This window comes from Drosophila erecta, unplaced genomic scaffold, assembly GCF_003286155.1.
Source record: "Drosophila erecta strain 14021-0224.00,06,07 unplaced genomic scaffold, DereRS2 tig00000092-arrow-pilon, whole genome shotgun sequence".
Lineage (NCBI taxonomy): Eukaryota > Metazoa > Arthropoda > Insecta > Diptera > Drosophilidae > Drosophila > Drosophila erecta.
Genome location: NW_020825207.1, coordinates 16,167,774 through 16,181,363, shown reverse-complemented (window position 1 = coordinate 16,181,363; position 13,590 = coordinate 16,167,774). Strand labels below are relative to the sequence as shown.

The following is a 13,590-nucleotide window of genomic DNA, read 5'->3' as shown; positions in this document are numbered from 1 at the left end:
TTTATTTTGCGTGTGTTTGTTCATTGTTTATTTACTGTTAGTAGCGCTTAATTTTCACTCTCTGCCTGGTCTCCTTACCATACTTCCAAGTTTCTTTCTCTTCCCAAACTGCTAAGCTAATCATCTAATTTCATATTTATATCCAGCTTAGTTCCATTAAAATGGTGGCGCTCTCATATACATGCAATTCAACATTACCACCTGGCATATTTAATTTCCCATTCCAGCTGTTCAATTGATTTTGTTTTTTGTTTTAAAGGGGTTTTTTGTGCAGTTGTGGTATATGCAATGTAACTTGTTGTAAATTGTATTGTAATTGGGCAAAACTCACTCAGAAAGTAACAAATGAAATATATCAAAACATTGCATTATAATCATGGCCCTGAAGTAAAATAGTTATAAAGATAATATAATAATACTCGAATATCAAAAGTGTATAATATCTTCGATGGAAACGTTAACGACTCTATACAGTATATATATTCGAGATCTCCAGAAGTAGTAAAGCTACTTAGTTAAATTAGATTAAGTAGGGAGATTATAGTGATGCCTACGATGTGAAAGTATGCCACGCCCACTCTTACAAACTTTTAAAAATGCTTCGATTTTACTACTTTCCTTGCCAAACTGTATCGATATTTTAAAAGAAATTTGAAACTTCTTTCGTTCTCTCTGACTTTATCCTGTACTTTTATACATGTAGCTTTTAGTATCTAGTCAGAGTGGCTGGATACAACAACAGTCAGCTACGAAAAGTGTTCCAAGAGCAGTACTAGTCCTGGGCAGACAAGTCACAAAATGCCTTAAATGTCAAAATCGTAGTAGAGCTCCCACAGAAAATTAAAAATAATACTTCAAAGAAGACATTGAGGCGAAAATCCGAATGCCATAACAATGGCCAACCAAGACACAACCAATGGGAAAGTTCGTAATGCAACTCTTCATCTGGAGAAGCAGATGATCGGTGGAAAATATAGGCTGGTGAAGCCCATTGGGTCCGGATCCTTCGGTGATATATACCTGGGACTGAGCATCACGGATGGATCCGAGGTGGCCATCAAGGTGGAGAAGAACGATGCCAAGTATCCGCAGCTGATGTACGAGGCGAAGGTGTACGAACAGTTGACCCGCAGTCCGGGCTTCCCGAACCTACTCCACTATGGAAGCGAGAAGAACTACAATGCCATGGTTATGGACCTATTAGGTCCTTCCCTGGAGGAACTTTTCAACCTCTGCAAGCGCCGATTCTCGCTAAAGACCGTACTCATGTTGACCGACCAACTGCTAATGCGAATAGAGTGTGTCCACGAACATGGGTTCATCCACCGTGACATAAAACCAGATAACTTCCTAATGGGTCGGGGGAACCACGCCAGCAAGCTGTACCTCATCGATTTTGGCCTGTCCAAGAGGTACAAGGACATGGAGTCGAATATGCATATACCCTATCGCAACGATCGGAATCTAACGGGTACTGTTCGCTATGCCTCGATAAATGCACAGAAGGGCGTCGAGCAATCCCGGCGGGATGACATGGAGTCCATGTGCTATTGTTTGATGTACTTCAATCTGGGAAAGTTACCCTGGCAGGGTATTACGGCCACCAACAAGAAGCAAAAGTACGAGAAGATATTGGAGAAGAAGACAAGCGTCTCCATCCAGCAACTCTGCAAGGGATTTCCCTCCGAGTTTTCCCTGCTCATGAACTACGTCAAGAATCTTGGATTCAAGGAACCGCCGGACCACATTTATCTTCGCCAACTATTCCGCATACTGTTCCGCTCGCTGAATCACCACTACGACTATATATACGACTGGACTTCTTTGCAGCAGCAAAAGGATCAAATCCGCCGCAACAGAGATCGAGAACGGGATCTGGCAAGGGAACAGGATCGCGACCGGAATCGTGATTGCGACGGGGAACGGGGTTGTGAACGTCAGCGGGACAGGGAGCGATACAAGGATTGGGAGCAGGATCGAATGCACAGAACTTCCACCCAACAGGCAAATCGCTCTAATGGCCATCTAACAAACCGGTATGATCGCATTGGCGATGGAGCCATTAGCAAGCGAAAGTAACATATAACCAAATTAATTCCATTTAAATTTACTACTTTATGTCGGAGCCCCACCCGTAGTGGTTTTATTTCCTAAATAAACCTGTTAAAAGCCTTTATTTCGCAAATATATTTTGTAACATTTAACTTTTCATGCTTTTCCATATCAGATATTTGTCAATAAGTTACGATTAAATATTGATTGGGGCTTACATTACAGTCGACAAATACGACTTTCCGACTATAATTTTTCACTGTTTCACTACTTGAAGTTTTTCCCAGTTATAAAACTAACCTTGCAGGTAAAAGCCAATCAAACACACGCGTATCTACTGTTAAACGCAATTATGTGGCAATCAACGCTTTACAAAATACCCCTTAGACACTCGAGTCAATTGAATAGTTTATGGCTTAGTTCGGTGTCCTGGTGAGGCTCCACTTCATTCTACGTTTTCCACTAGGATGGAGTCCTACCCTTTTCCACTGACAAGACTCTGGAAACTTAATAAACTGTCAAATTGTCATGTAAACGGGACAAAGCTGCCAACCGAAAGTTTTTTACCTCTCGAGAAAAGCTGGTCAAAAAAGGAGGTGGGTTTATTTACGCTACTTATTTATTGAGTGGCGGGCAGAAAAGTGGGGAAAAACATGCTCGAGTTATGCGAAAACAAAATAAATTTTATAGTAGTGGAAACCGCAAAGGAAAAAAAAACATTTTATTAGTTTCCTCTCTTGTCCGTTTTGGTGGCAGCAAAAATAAGTGGAAAAGTTTCGTTTTATTCTTGGCACGATGGCTTTGCTTAAAGACGGGGTCGCGACTTGGCACCTGGTGCAAATTAAATTCCCAGCTGCAGAACTGAGACAGAGATGGAGACAGAGAAAACGAAAGAGAAGGAAGCGTGGAATAAAGAGGGACGGAAATACAACTACATGGCTATGACAGACTGGCAACTTCAATAATTTATGATGCAGCAGCCAAAGGAGAAAGCAGCGCCGGAATCATTTTGCCATTTGGAGTAATTTTTCTTTCTGCTCGCATCCCCCGATTTTCCCATGCCGCGAAACTTTTCAGAGAAACAGAAAACATAATTAAGTGTTGTCTTGAGTTGGGTGCACAGTTGACATGGCAAACAGTAGATAGAGAAAAATGGATAGAGAAAAGTATATAGCGCTACGAAGCACGGAAAATTGCAAATACCAGTGGGCAAAATAGTTGAAAATCCCGGACAATGTGGCTAATAAAGCCACTCGACAAGTGGCGAGTGGAGGACAAAATGCCACATTGTGGCTGCTCCGGCTCCTCGACGATCCTCCGCCTCATTTTCGATACCTTTCGCATATCCGGACAGTGACAGTTGGCATGTCAGCATATGATAAATTGCTCCACCGACAGGTGAAGCGAGTGTTATGGAAATTTCAAAGCCAGGACCAGGCAGCTGCCAACCCTTTCCAGGACAAAACGATACTCCTAGTCGGTAATGTAATTGCACATTTCGTTGTGTGAATGCTAAAAGAGGTGTTTATTTAATTTGCCGAGTGAATGTGTCTACGTGAATGCCATTCGCCTGCTCAAAGTTTGTCCAATTCGATGTGACAATTTCCAGCGTTTTGCACTTGAAAGGCAAATAGTTGGGAATGGTGTGCCGTCCATGGAATATAAATTGCCAGGACTCGAAAGAAAATTGCCAAAGTCATGAGAAATGTGAGCTGAATGCTGGACATATTCAAAGCTAAAATGCAAGCTCCATTTCATTTCGCTGCACCTTAAACAATTTAATAAACGTGGGAGCACACAAATTCGGGAAAACTAATCTGTGACTTTCAGATAAATAAAAAGTTCAAATCCCAACATATTTGTTTATTTTATTTAATTGATAGTCGCCAAATAAACATTCGTGTATAACCCGTTTAGACGCATACAAGCCAGCAAAAATCCTCTTTAATGTATATGGACATCGATTAGAAATCAGTTGTCCTCCCATACCAACTAAAACTCCCAAGGTGTTGAGTTGAAAAATTGCAAAACTAATCCATTTGACACAGCCTCCTTCAACCGCATCCGCAAAGGTAAGCCATTAACCTCAGAGTAAAGCCATGGAGCAGGTTGTAAAGTTGCTGTGCCAACCCTACTTTAGCTGCATTTACTAACCAAATACACGAACTAAATACAACGAGAGATAATGCCAAGCGAAAAGCAAGCCAGGGGCCGCAGTTTTTGGAGATGCTCTTAGCTTCCAGCGGTAGCTCCGAAGTTTCCACTCAAATAATTGCTTTTACTGGCACTAATAGATGGGGATTTCAAAAAAGTGGGCGAAACTCCCACTCAGCCCGCTTTGAGCTGCCCCAGAAATGCTGCAGCATAATCCATTTGGCCAGATAAGTGGCAAGCACGAACCGAACTTCTGCGAATCAGGTTCTTTGTTGCGTATCTGAACTCGCAATGTTTCCTGTTTTTAGTTTCACATGCGCTCTGAATTATTTATCGGGTATTTTGCGAGCAAAAGCAAAGTAATTATGTGTAACGCGGCGTATGCGCAATGTTAAGACTTGGCCAAGACATGAAAATTAATTGGTTTACCTACAGCCATTGCGTCGCTTTGTATTTGCGATGTAATCGATTTGCAGCCACCACTCACACTGGAAACAAAAGCTGACTGAATGACTAGTGGTACTTTTTGTAAATTATTAATATTGTTTTATATATTTATAAAAACCCAGTGTGCAATCATTTCCTTTGATCATTTTAGCAAGAGAAATGATATCTCATGGTAACAGTGTCAGCTTAGAATACATTGCTCCCCTCGATTTTCGATATTGATTCGCACTGTGCTACCCCCACAAAGCACAAAGTGGCGTGCACCTTAAGCAGATTTCACCGTTGACTGGTCGAAAATTGTACGAAATTAAACGAAAAGCCCATCAAAGTGGTCGTAAAGCAAAGGGGATTCCAAAACAGTCTCATGCTGTCTAAACAAAGAGCAGACTCAGCATGGTACAGCCAATACACGAATCGAATGTCATTAAACGATGGCCCAGGGAGTGCGGATGACTGACTGACTGTCTGAAAAATATAGAGACGTTGCGCCGAAGGGGGCATCATGTTGAGAGCTCATTAAAACGAATACGAATTTAATGGTACTTAAAGCGGAAATTGCCTGGCAAGTTTCCGCCATGGTGGGCACACAAGCATGAGCCACGAGCTTGTTGGTATCACACAGACACTGATTCGGATTCAGGAGCAGTGCGAAGCTAAGCGGCAAAGCAAAGTCAAGCCGATTCCAACTTAGATCGAAGTGCCAGGCCTCGGCACAGCAGCAACAATGTTTTACGACCTGCCAAACAATTAGTGGCAACTGCATCAGCAGAAGGCAAACACTTTTCCAGCTGCACAGAGAAAGGAAAATTCGTTGCATTCTTTTTATTTGGAGGTAATGCTTTCGAGTACCAATGATGCAGCTGCACCCACTAAATTAGAGTCTCAAAATATTTTAAATAAAGTTAAAGTCATATCCTTATTGAAAGCATAAAACCAGAATTGAAAATGAGCCCCAACTCAATAGTTTGTTGCATGAAAGCAAAGAAATGATAATTATGTCGAAACCGGTCAGACATTGCTCCCAAAGCAAATGCCAAATCTGTTTTTCAAACTTGCTTTTATGCATGCAAGGGTTATAAGTTTTTCGCAGAAGCAAAATTGAAATATCAATTTGGTCGTTCCATTGCATACAACATTTTATTTGCTTACGAGAATAGAATAAAAGCGTTGCTACAAAGCGTGCGTTTCCAGCGGGCAATCACTGTGGGGCCAATGACCACATTTGTTGGCCTAAATGTCATTCTAGAATTTGTTGACATCAGACTGATCTGCAATGTGACTGGCGCCTTTGTTAAGATATCATCCGTAAGTCAGGTAAGTGCCACTTTTATACTTTAACGTTTGGACTGCAGTCTCAAAAGAAAATGTAATTTCAAATGGAGTAATTGAGTAAATTATATTAAAAAGAAATATTGAGTTTGAAGTCGAAAAGTGGCCGTTGCCCACGGTGCAGTGTGAAAAGCTGCGACGCCATTTTGTGGCGTACAAAAGTATGCTTTAATTGAATGTTTGCTTGCCAGCCGAATATAGCTTCCATCCGCTCCCCCCTCCCCTTGCAAACAGGCAACAAAATGTTTGAACATTTTCCGCACATATGCATGTCAGTGGCGCCCATAATGGCAATACCATTCCATGTACTTTGAGTATTCAATTTCAGGTTTTTGCCAGTCGAATTGCCGAAAGAGTGGGCGGTGGAAAACACACAAATGGGGGCGAAAGCCCCCAAATGGAGACCATGTCCTGCGAGCTTTCTGCTCCCATATCCCTGCACTTCTCGTACAAGCACATAGAGTATTTTCCGCCAATGTGATGCCCATATTGCGTACGGCAAGGAACAGGTGATTCCCAATTCACGGAGCCACAGAAGCATTCCAAAAATGTTAAATAACTTTCACCTATATTCAGAAAGCATTTCACGAGTTTTTAATTAAGTTTCTGTAACTGTAACATACCAATTTAAATTGAAATATTTCAAAAATGTTATGTAAAATAAACTCTAGGTATAAGTTGCTGAAACAAAATGTGCATATCTCCAAAACAAAATATTAAATTGTGACGTGAAGTAAGGAAATGATGTACCCTCTAATCTATTGCTGAGTAGCAGGCAAAACCATCATCCACCTGAACAGTTGAGGTTACCTGATGAGTCAGGTAACTTTCTGCAAAAGTCAGCCAAAAAGTTTCGTCGATATGAGAGACAGGATTTTGGTTTTGCAGCAGAAGCTTATTGCTTGTGTAGGCAACTTTAGATGCCAAATCAACGATATGAAATTTTTCGCTTGCCAAAGATTGATGGGAATAAAAACCAAAATTCATCTTCCGTTGGCAATCCGTATATTTCATTTTCATATTTTTGTTTCTTAAAGAAGAGCTTTTGCTTTTGTAGAGCTAAGGAAAAGTAAGTTTAAAAAATATTTACAATCCACAATTCTTACGGCCAGGCGAAGCAGACGCAGTACACATGGCAACAGCCAGTAGGAAAAGTACCCACACACATACCCAGAAAAACAAGCGACTTTCAAGTGCACTTGGTTGCCAAAAAGTTAATAAAAATAAGTGCCTCTTGGCCATTGCCTAAGGGCCCTGGAGGAGATGAAGATGGCGGCCCAAACTCCGACCGCTCCATATGAAGTACCCAACCGACTTCGCTAGTTAGTGGCATTAGTAATTTAGATTGCTGCCGAATAACTTTTGCCATTCCCGTCCAGCAGCAAGCTTTTCGTCCCTTACTTTCGGGCCAGGATAAGAAAATACCACAAGCTGGTATGAAAGTAATAACGGCTTCGTAACGGAAACCCTCGAAGGCAGTCGAGTGGAAATTTTTTTATGCTACGCCGGATGTTGGCAGCCATTGACAATAATTGTTGTGGACTGTAAATATAGCAAAGAATTAACAGAAAAGTTGAAACTAGCCAAATGCCATGAAAAATCTCGTTAAAGTATGCAAATAACATGGGCTTCAGACCCATTTGGGCAGCAGTTTCCCTTGGGCGAATATTTTCACACTTAATAGTAGTAGGGCGGAGCAATATGGTCACTTAAAAACTATAAACAAGACCGGAAGCCAGGACTTAAGTGCCGAACCTTATGAGCCCCTGCAGTAATTATGTATTTCAAACAAAATGGTAAAACAGTAAGACTATCATCTCTTTTCTAACGCCCACAAGCCACACAAAAGTCTCACGCCCACACTTTTAAAGTTTTTTTTTTCATTTTAAATATTATTTATTTCCCATTGCTATCGATTTTCCAGAAAATTTTGAGATTTCTCGTTTGTACTTCCACTAGCTGAGTAACGGGTATCTGATAGTCGGGGAACTCGACTATAGCATTCTATCTTGTGTTTAATTAAGATTTCCGACTGTTTCTATGTATAAATAATGTGCATGTGAAGTCATGTCTTGTTCACAATTATCCTTATTTTATCAAAAGTGGTATTAGCTATTTTTCTTTTCTGCGTAAATGTTTGGCTTACTTAGTTATTTCTTTGTTGTACAAATTAATCGCAATTTATATTTGATACCATACCCTCTGGCTTAGCACGCTTAATAAATAATATAAGCTTATTTATTTGTATATCGGCGTTAAATTGCTGAACAAAAAAACGGCTACTGCCAAACTTCTTGGCCCACAAAATTTATGTGTCCCAAAAGGAGCGAAAGAATTTAATTTACTTTGAAAAAAAGTGGCAACCGGCAAAGAGTGCAGAAGTCAGCTAAGACCCGGTAATCGCATTTCTAATTAAGTGCGAATTTCTAGCACACGCAGCACCCTCGTCTCGTTGGAAATTGTGTTGTCGCCTAGTTTATTTCTTTCTGCCCCACCGTTGAATTTTTTTTGCCCTTCGCCAGCTGAATTTAATTAAATTTTCACACTTCAAAGCGCTGGCAATGTGTAAAATGTCCTCAAACCAGACCCGAAATCGAAAACGAGAAAAGCCAACTTAAGGAAGAAATAGAAACGCTATGCGTGCGGAAAAGGAACTGGGGGCAACGGAAAAAATGGTTATAATAAAAAGGAAATCTTAATTTTTCGTCCTTCTAGTCAGTTTCCTTCAGCTTACAAATTGTTGAAGCTTTCTGTGATTTTTTCCTATTTCTGGGTCCTTCTCTTGCTTTGTTGGTTTGCTTCAGCTTCCCTTACTAATTAATTTCGATTCATTGAGCACTTTTACAAGAAATTGCACAGCCACTAGAGGCGTCAATAGGTAGGTTGGGTATTCTGGCTACACGGCAAAGAAAACAGTTTGAGTTTTTAAATAATAATAATAAAAATTAGTAAAAAAAAATGCAATTGTTTTGCAATCAATTGGAAATAAAAAGTATTGAACAAAGCACTGGAGTAAACCTAAAGCCTATAAATAACCTCTATTTTGGTAATAGAATATTGCCAAAAAATATAATATTTGGAAACAGAATTAAAAAACTATCGTTACTATTGAAAAGTATGTATTATTTTTGTTTTGGGTGAGCGGCAATGTATTTACTACGTGACTCATTTCGTTATACTTCCGACTTCCCACCTCCAAACCAAACCCAAACCCAAACCCAAGCCCATCCCCATTCGCATTCCGTTTCCCATTGCCATTGCATTACGTTTCACTACGGCACGGCAGGTTCACTTCTTCCATTTTCCATTTTCCGTTTTCCCTTTTCCTTAGCTTTTCCTGCTTTCACTTGCAGCAGCAGGTTCAAAGGAGGTCTCTGAATGCCTCAGCAAATGAGCGTTTCAAATTGTTGGCAACAAATTCGCTGCCATTGAAGAAATTGCTTTCAACTTCCAGCGAAAATAGCAAAAGAAGTAGGGAGCTCGCCGATGTTAACAATGGTCCTCTATAGGTGTTACTTGCCGCTTTTCTATATCGTCACTCCCCCATCGATGTGTCAATTAAATGGTTTTAATGTAATGCATGTGCTAGATGCTGGCATTAAGCTGAAAGTGTACATATCGCAGGCTGACAGGAATCTAACGAGCTTAGCACAATCGAGTGAGACATTCCCTATCCAAGGCTGGCATTTCAAAAGAAAAATGGAAAATTCAGGAGCCAATTGGACAGGCAGATGAGAAGTCGAACAAAGGAGCTGTGCAAATCAATTTAAGGCAACTGAAAAGTCACAGGAGTTATTTACAACTTAATTTTCTTTCCTTTCGCGGGTTAGAAATTTTCAGAGTACCTAAGTAAACGGGAAGCTTTACGATAATTATCTAATATTCTTAGTGTAACTTGTACCTAATTCAGCTCTGTTATTCAAATTGAACAAACTTGAGCTCCACACCTATCGTTATTTTAAGCCAGCTTCAATTTCTGGTGCTAGTTTAATTAGCTGGATTCGAATTTGCAGTGGCGGAGACTCCAAACGGGTAACCCTAATATAATTACCATAAAGTGTACTCTACTCCTCGCAGAATATTTAATTATATTCACTCTCCCAACACCCACGCAATACTTTCCCCCCACTCAAACACGCGCAATTCATATTTCCACACATTGTTTAATTCAAGTTTCTCGTGCAGCCTTTAGTTTCGAGGAATACCGGGCAAAAGAATATATATTTAAATAACTGACATGCCAGCCGGGCGCTCAGTGAACGAAAATTGCTGGGCCAAAACTTTACATTAACCAGAAACCCCAAAAACCTCGGTCCCGAATCCACGCAAGCATCCATAGCAAAGTATGCAGGCAATACGAGAATGTAACAAAAATGTAAAACCCAAAAATACAAATTAAAATAAAGTAGCGCGAAGCCACATCGCAGAGTCGATTGTTGCATACCCTAATTAAGAAAATCTGTAAATTATATGGCTTATTAGCCAAGCTTTATTTTTCGCCATCAGTTAGAATGTACCGCTTTAAGCAAACGTAATCACTAGTCCATCATCCCTAACTGCCCCTTAATGTATGAAGAAAGTGTAGCGAAAAATGGTGAAAGCCGAACTGACGCCGCCTGCGCGAAAATGTATTAAATTTTTAGCATGCTCATTAAAAAAATATTAAATAAAATTTCTATGGTTACCGCTCCTTGAGCTCACACACACCCACTCAAACCCGCTCTAGCACTCATAATGCCCACATGTATTGTAAAAAAGTGAAAAAACGAAATAAAATGAAGTAAAATGCGAAATTGTCTGCCTGATGGCAAAAACATGAGTTGGCCGAGCCCCGTCAGTTTTTGGACTGCGGAGGGGACCCCAAGCCAGAGACCACATTAAAATTGGCATCACACCAACACCGCACACACATACACACATACAGGCACAGACACAGACACAAATGCAGCGGCATGTGCACATTAAAACAACGCCATGTTGTGCCAGCACCCACAAAAAGGATATCACAAGGGTGCAGAGAGGGCTGTGGGTTGCAGGAAGGCTGAGGCAGCGATATGTGAATATCAAGATTTAATTTAAAGTTAACTAAGTAAGATTAAGCCCTACCAACGCACACACACACGCACACAGACAGACATTTGCAGGGCGCAAATGTGTAAGAAGGGGCGGGGTGGTGGGTGGTGGGCTGGCCAGGGGGTTGCTGGGCGCACTTTGGGGTGGGGGTGGGTTCCTTGTATCAAGTAGAGCAGAAACTCTTAATAAAGCAATTGCCTCTGGCAGTCAAAAAGTAAACGCCGACGTTGTGCAGCAACGTGATTACGGCGGAAGGAGCAGCGGGGGTTGGGGCTTGGACGAGGGGGGTTGGGGTTGGGGGTGCTGCTGGGCAGCGGGTGGCACCTTGCTTTCGGTCCAGGGCCACGACCCCCAGCAGGATGTGTGTGTGCCTGCTTTGCACTCACTCTGTCAGCACGGCAAAAAATTATCCCTGCTTACTTTGGGCAATTAGCAGAAGCAACACTTGGAATGTTGTAGTTTACGTAATAAATATAATCTGCAAAGCAGCAGAGGAGAACACTGAAATAATACTGTCTGCTTCGTAAACTAATAATTCGTTTCATTTGGAAACGAGTAAACTGCATATTCTCATCACTAAGAACTTTAGAAATTGGCACAATCAAGTTTTGTATTACAAATACTACATTTTATATAAAAATATTGCAGAAGTTTTCTATTTTTTTCTATGCTCCTTGAATGTTACTTTATCGCACTCTTTGCGTATAAGTGTGGTCTGCACTGGAATACCTTTTAAAAACGTTCCCTTCTCCTTTGCTTTTCCCGCCATGACAAAGCCAAGGGAAACCAAAGGGGGTGGGATTGCGAGGTGGGCGCTGCAGCTTCAGCAGCTGCAGATGAAACTTACTCACGCCCTGAAATATCAACTAACCAGAATACATAATAATATATTGAAAAGAGGGAGAGACTAGAAGAAATATGAAACGACAGGCGAGGCGAAGCATAACGAGACTATGAACTGAATTTAATTAGGTTTTTGAGTGTGGATTGCAGTCTACAGTGGCCATATATATGCGATATAATATATATAATATATATAAATATATGACATTTATTAAAGGTATTTGAAAAAGCTATTTTCATTTTCAAAATCAGCTAATGCAGACTAATTTTGAGGCACTGACTACCATTTGTGCTTGTGTCCATTTGATCCATTACATCCGCAACTTGTTCCACTGTAACTCGTCTATGCTTTAAACAGAATCTCTGCAGCTAAAGGCAAATTACACAGCGAGCAGCATCATCGGAATCACCATATTATCTGCAGCACCCAACCGGGACCACAAGTTGCACGATTGGGCATATAAAGCGTGTGGCACGGTACAGCACCATTATAACTACCCGGGGCAACTTCGGGCATTAAAGGGCCAGCCTTGGCCGAAAAAATTGAAAGCCCTCTTTTGTTATTATCTCGAGCGGGGGAAGCGGGGGAAGCGGGGGATCGGGGGGATTTAAATTTAAACATAAACATAAAAGCAAGTTTTCGAATCTAGTTTTGCATTTCATAATCTGGCGGGGGTTGCACAACCAGCACGGCCTGATAGACAACGAAAAATCCAAAAAGGGGTTGGCCGCCTGCCGTTGATGATGATGCTGCTACTTTGGGTGGCAGGGGTGCAATCGAACTGGTGACAGTTGTCAGATACGTATAGTCAGTCGCTCCCATCGCCGTGGGCCTTAATAGGGCTTGGACTACGCGATTGGATCCGGGGATCAGACTCATTCCTCGTTTATCTGCCGGAGCCCCTGGCCTTTTGTGCCGCGTCAAAGGGACACTTTTTATATGCTTCCCAATGCTGCGCGCTTCATCAAACAGTTTCCTTGGAAACTGGGCAATTGGACATGGTCAAAGCTTTAAGAAGGGCTCTAATTTTTTATTCGCGCTGGCCTTTGATTAATGTGCCACAAAAAAAATAAAATGGTGAAAAGTCAATGCTGGTTGGTGGTTTCCAAAAATTTACATGGCAAAGTTGTTTCATTGAAAGTTTTTGCATACATTTAGATACAAGGGCAGAAAGAATTCTGTTTGAATAAAAAGCACTGCTTATGTTCTGCGTTACGTACGCGAAATTAATGAAATCAATCAAAAAAATAGAATGTACTTCATACATCTTTTTGAACAGATTAAATAGATTGCAGAATATTTGTAAATAAGTACGCGAATGAATTCAAGTGCTGCTCTACATAAATGTTTTTTACGCTCCTGACGCAAATGTCTTTCCGCTTGCGTAGGCAAATCAAACTTCGCAGATGATTGCCGACTTTACGGATAATATGTTTATACATGGGTGCACCTGAGCATTGGATAGCATTTAGGAAATGCAACGGAATGAATATTTAATCAAAATAAATTGCATTAATTTTCATATTTAATGAAGCAACACTTCATTTAAACCAGTTCTTGGCCGGATGGCTGGGCGCGAATTCCCTTCTTAATCGGAGTGTGGGCGCAATGCTCATTAATGCTGCATGGCAACCGGCTCATTATGAGGCCGAAATAAAAACACAAAGTACAAATCCAACAGCAGCGAAACC

The 13,590-nt window shown here is 41.0% G+C and overlaps 1 protein-coding gene across 1 annotated transcript; it reads left to right on the top strand.

The window, feature by feature from the left end:
* The first annotated feature begins 739 nt into the window (after positions 1–739).
* Positions 740–2,176, top strand: LOC6549244 (casein kinase I). The gene has a single exon (XM_001974393.3). The coding sequence runs from the start codon at positions 895–897 to the stop codon at positions 2,077–2,079; it is 1,185 nt and encodes a 394-aa protein (XP_001974429.1). The 5' UTR covers positions 740–894; the 3' UTR covers positions 2,080–2,176.
* The last annotated feature ends 11,414 nt before the right edge of the window (positions 2,177–13,590 follow it).

Excerpts from the sequence above, each read along its gene's own strand:
- LOC6549244 (XM_001974393.3), top strand. The coding sequence starts at position 895 with ATGGCCAACCAAGACACAACCAATGGGAAAGTTCGTAATGCAACTCTT.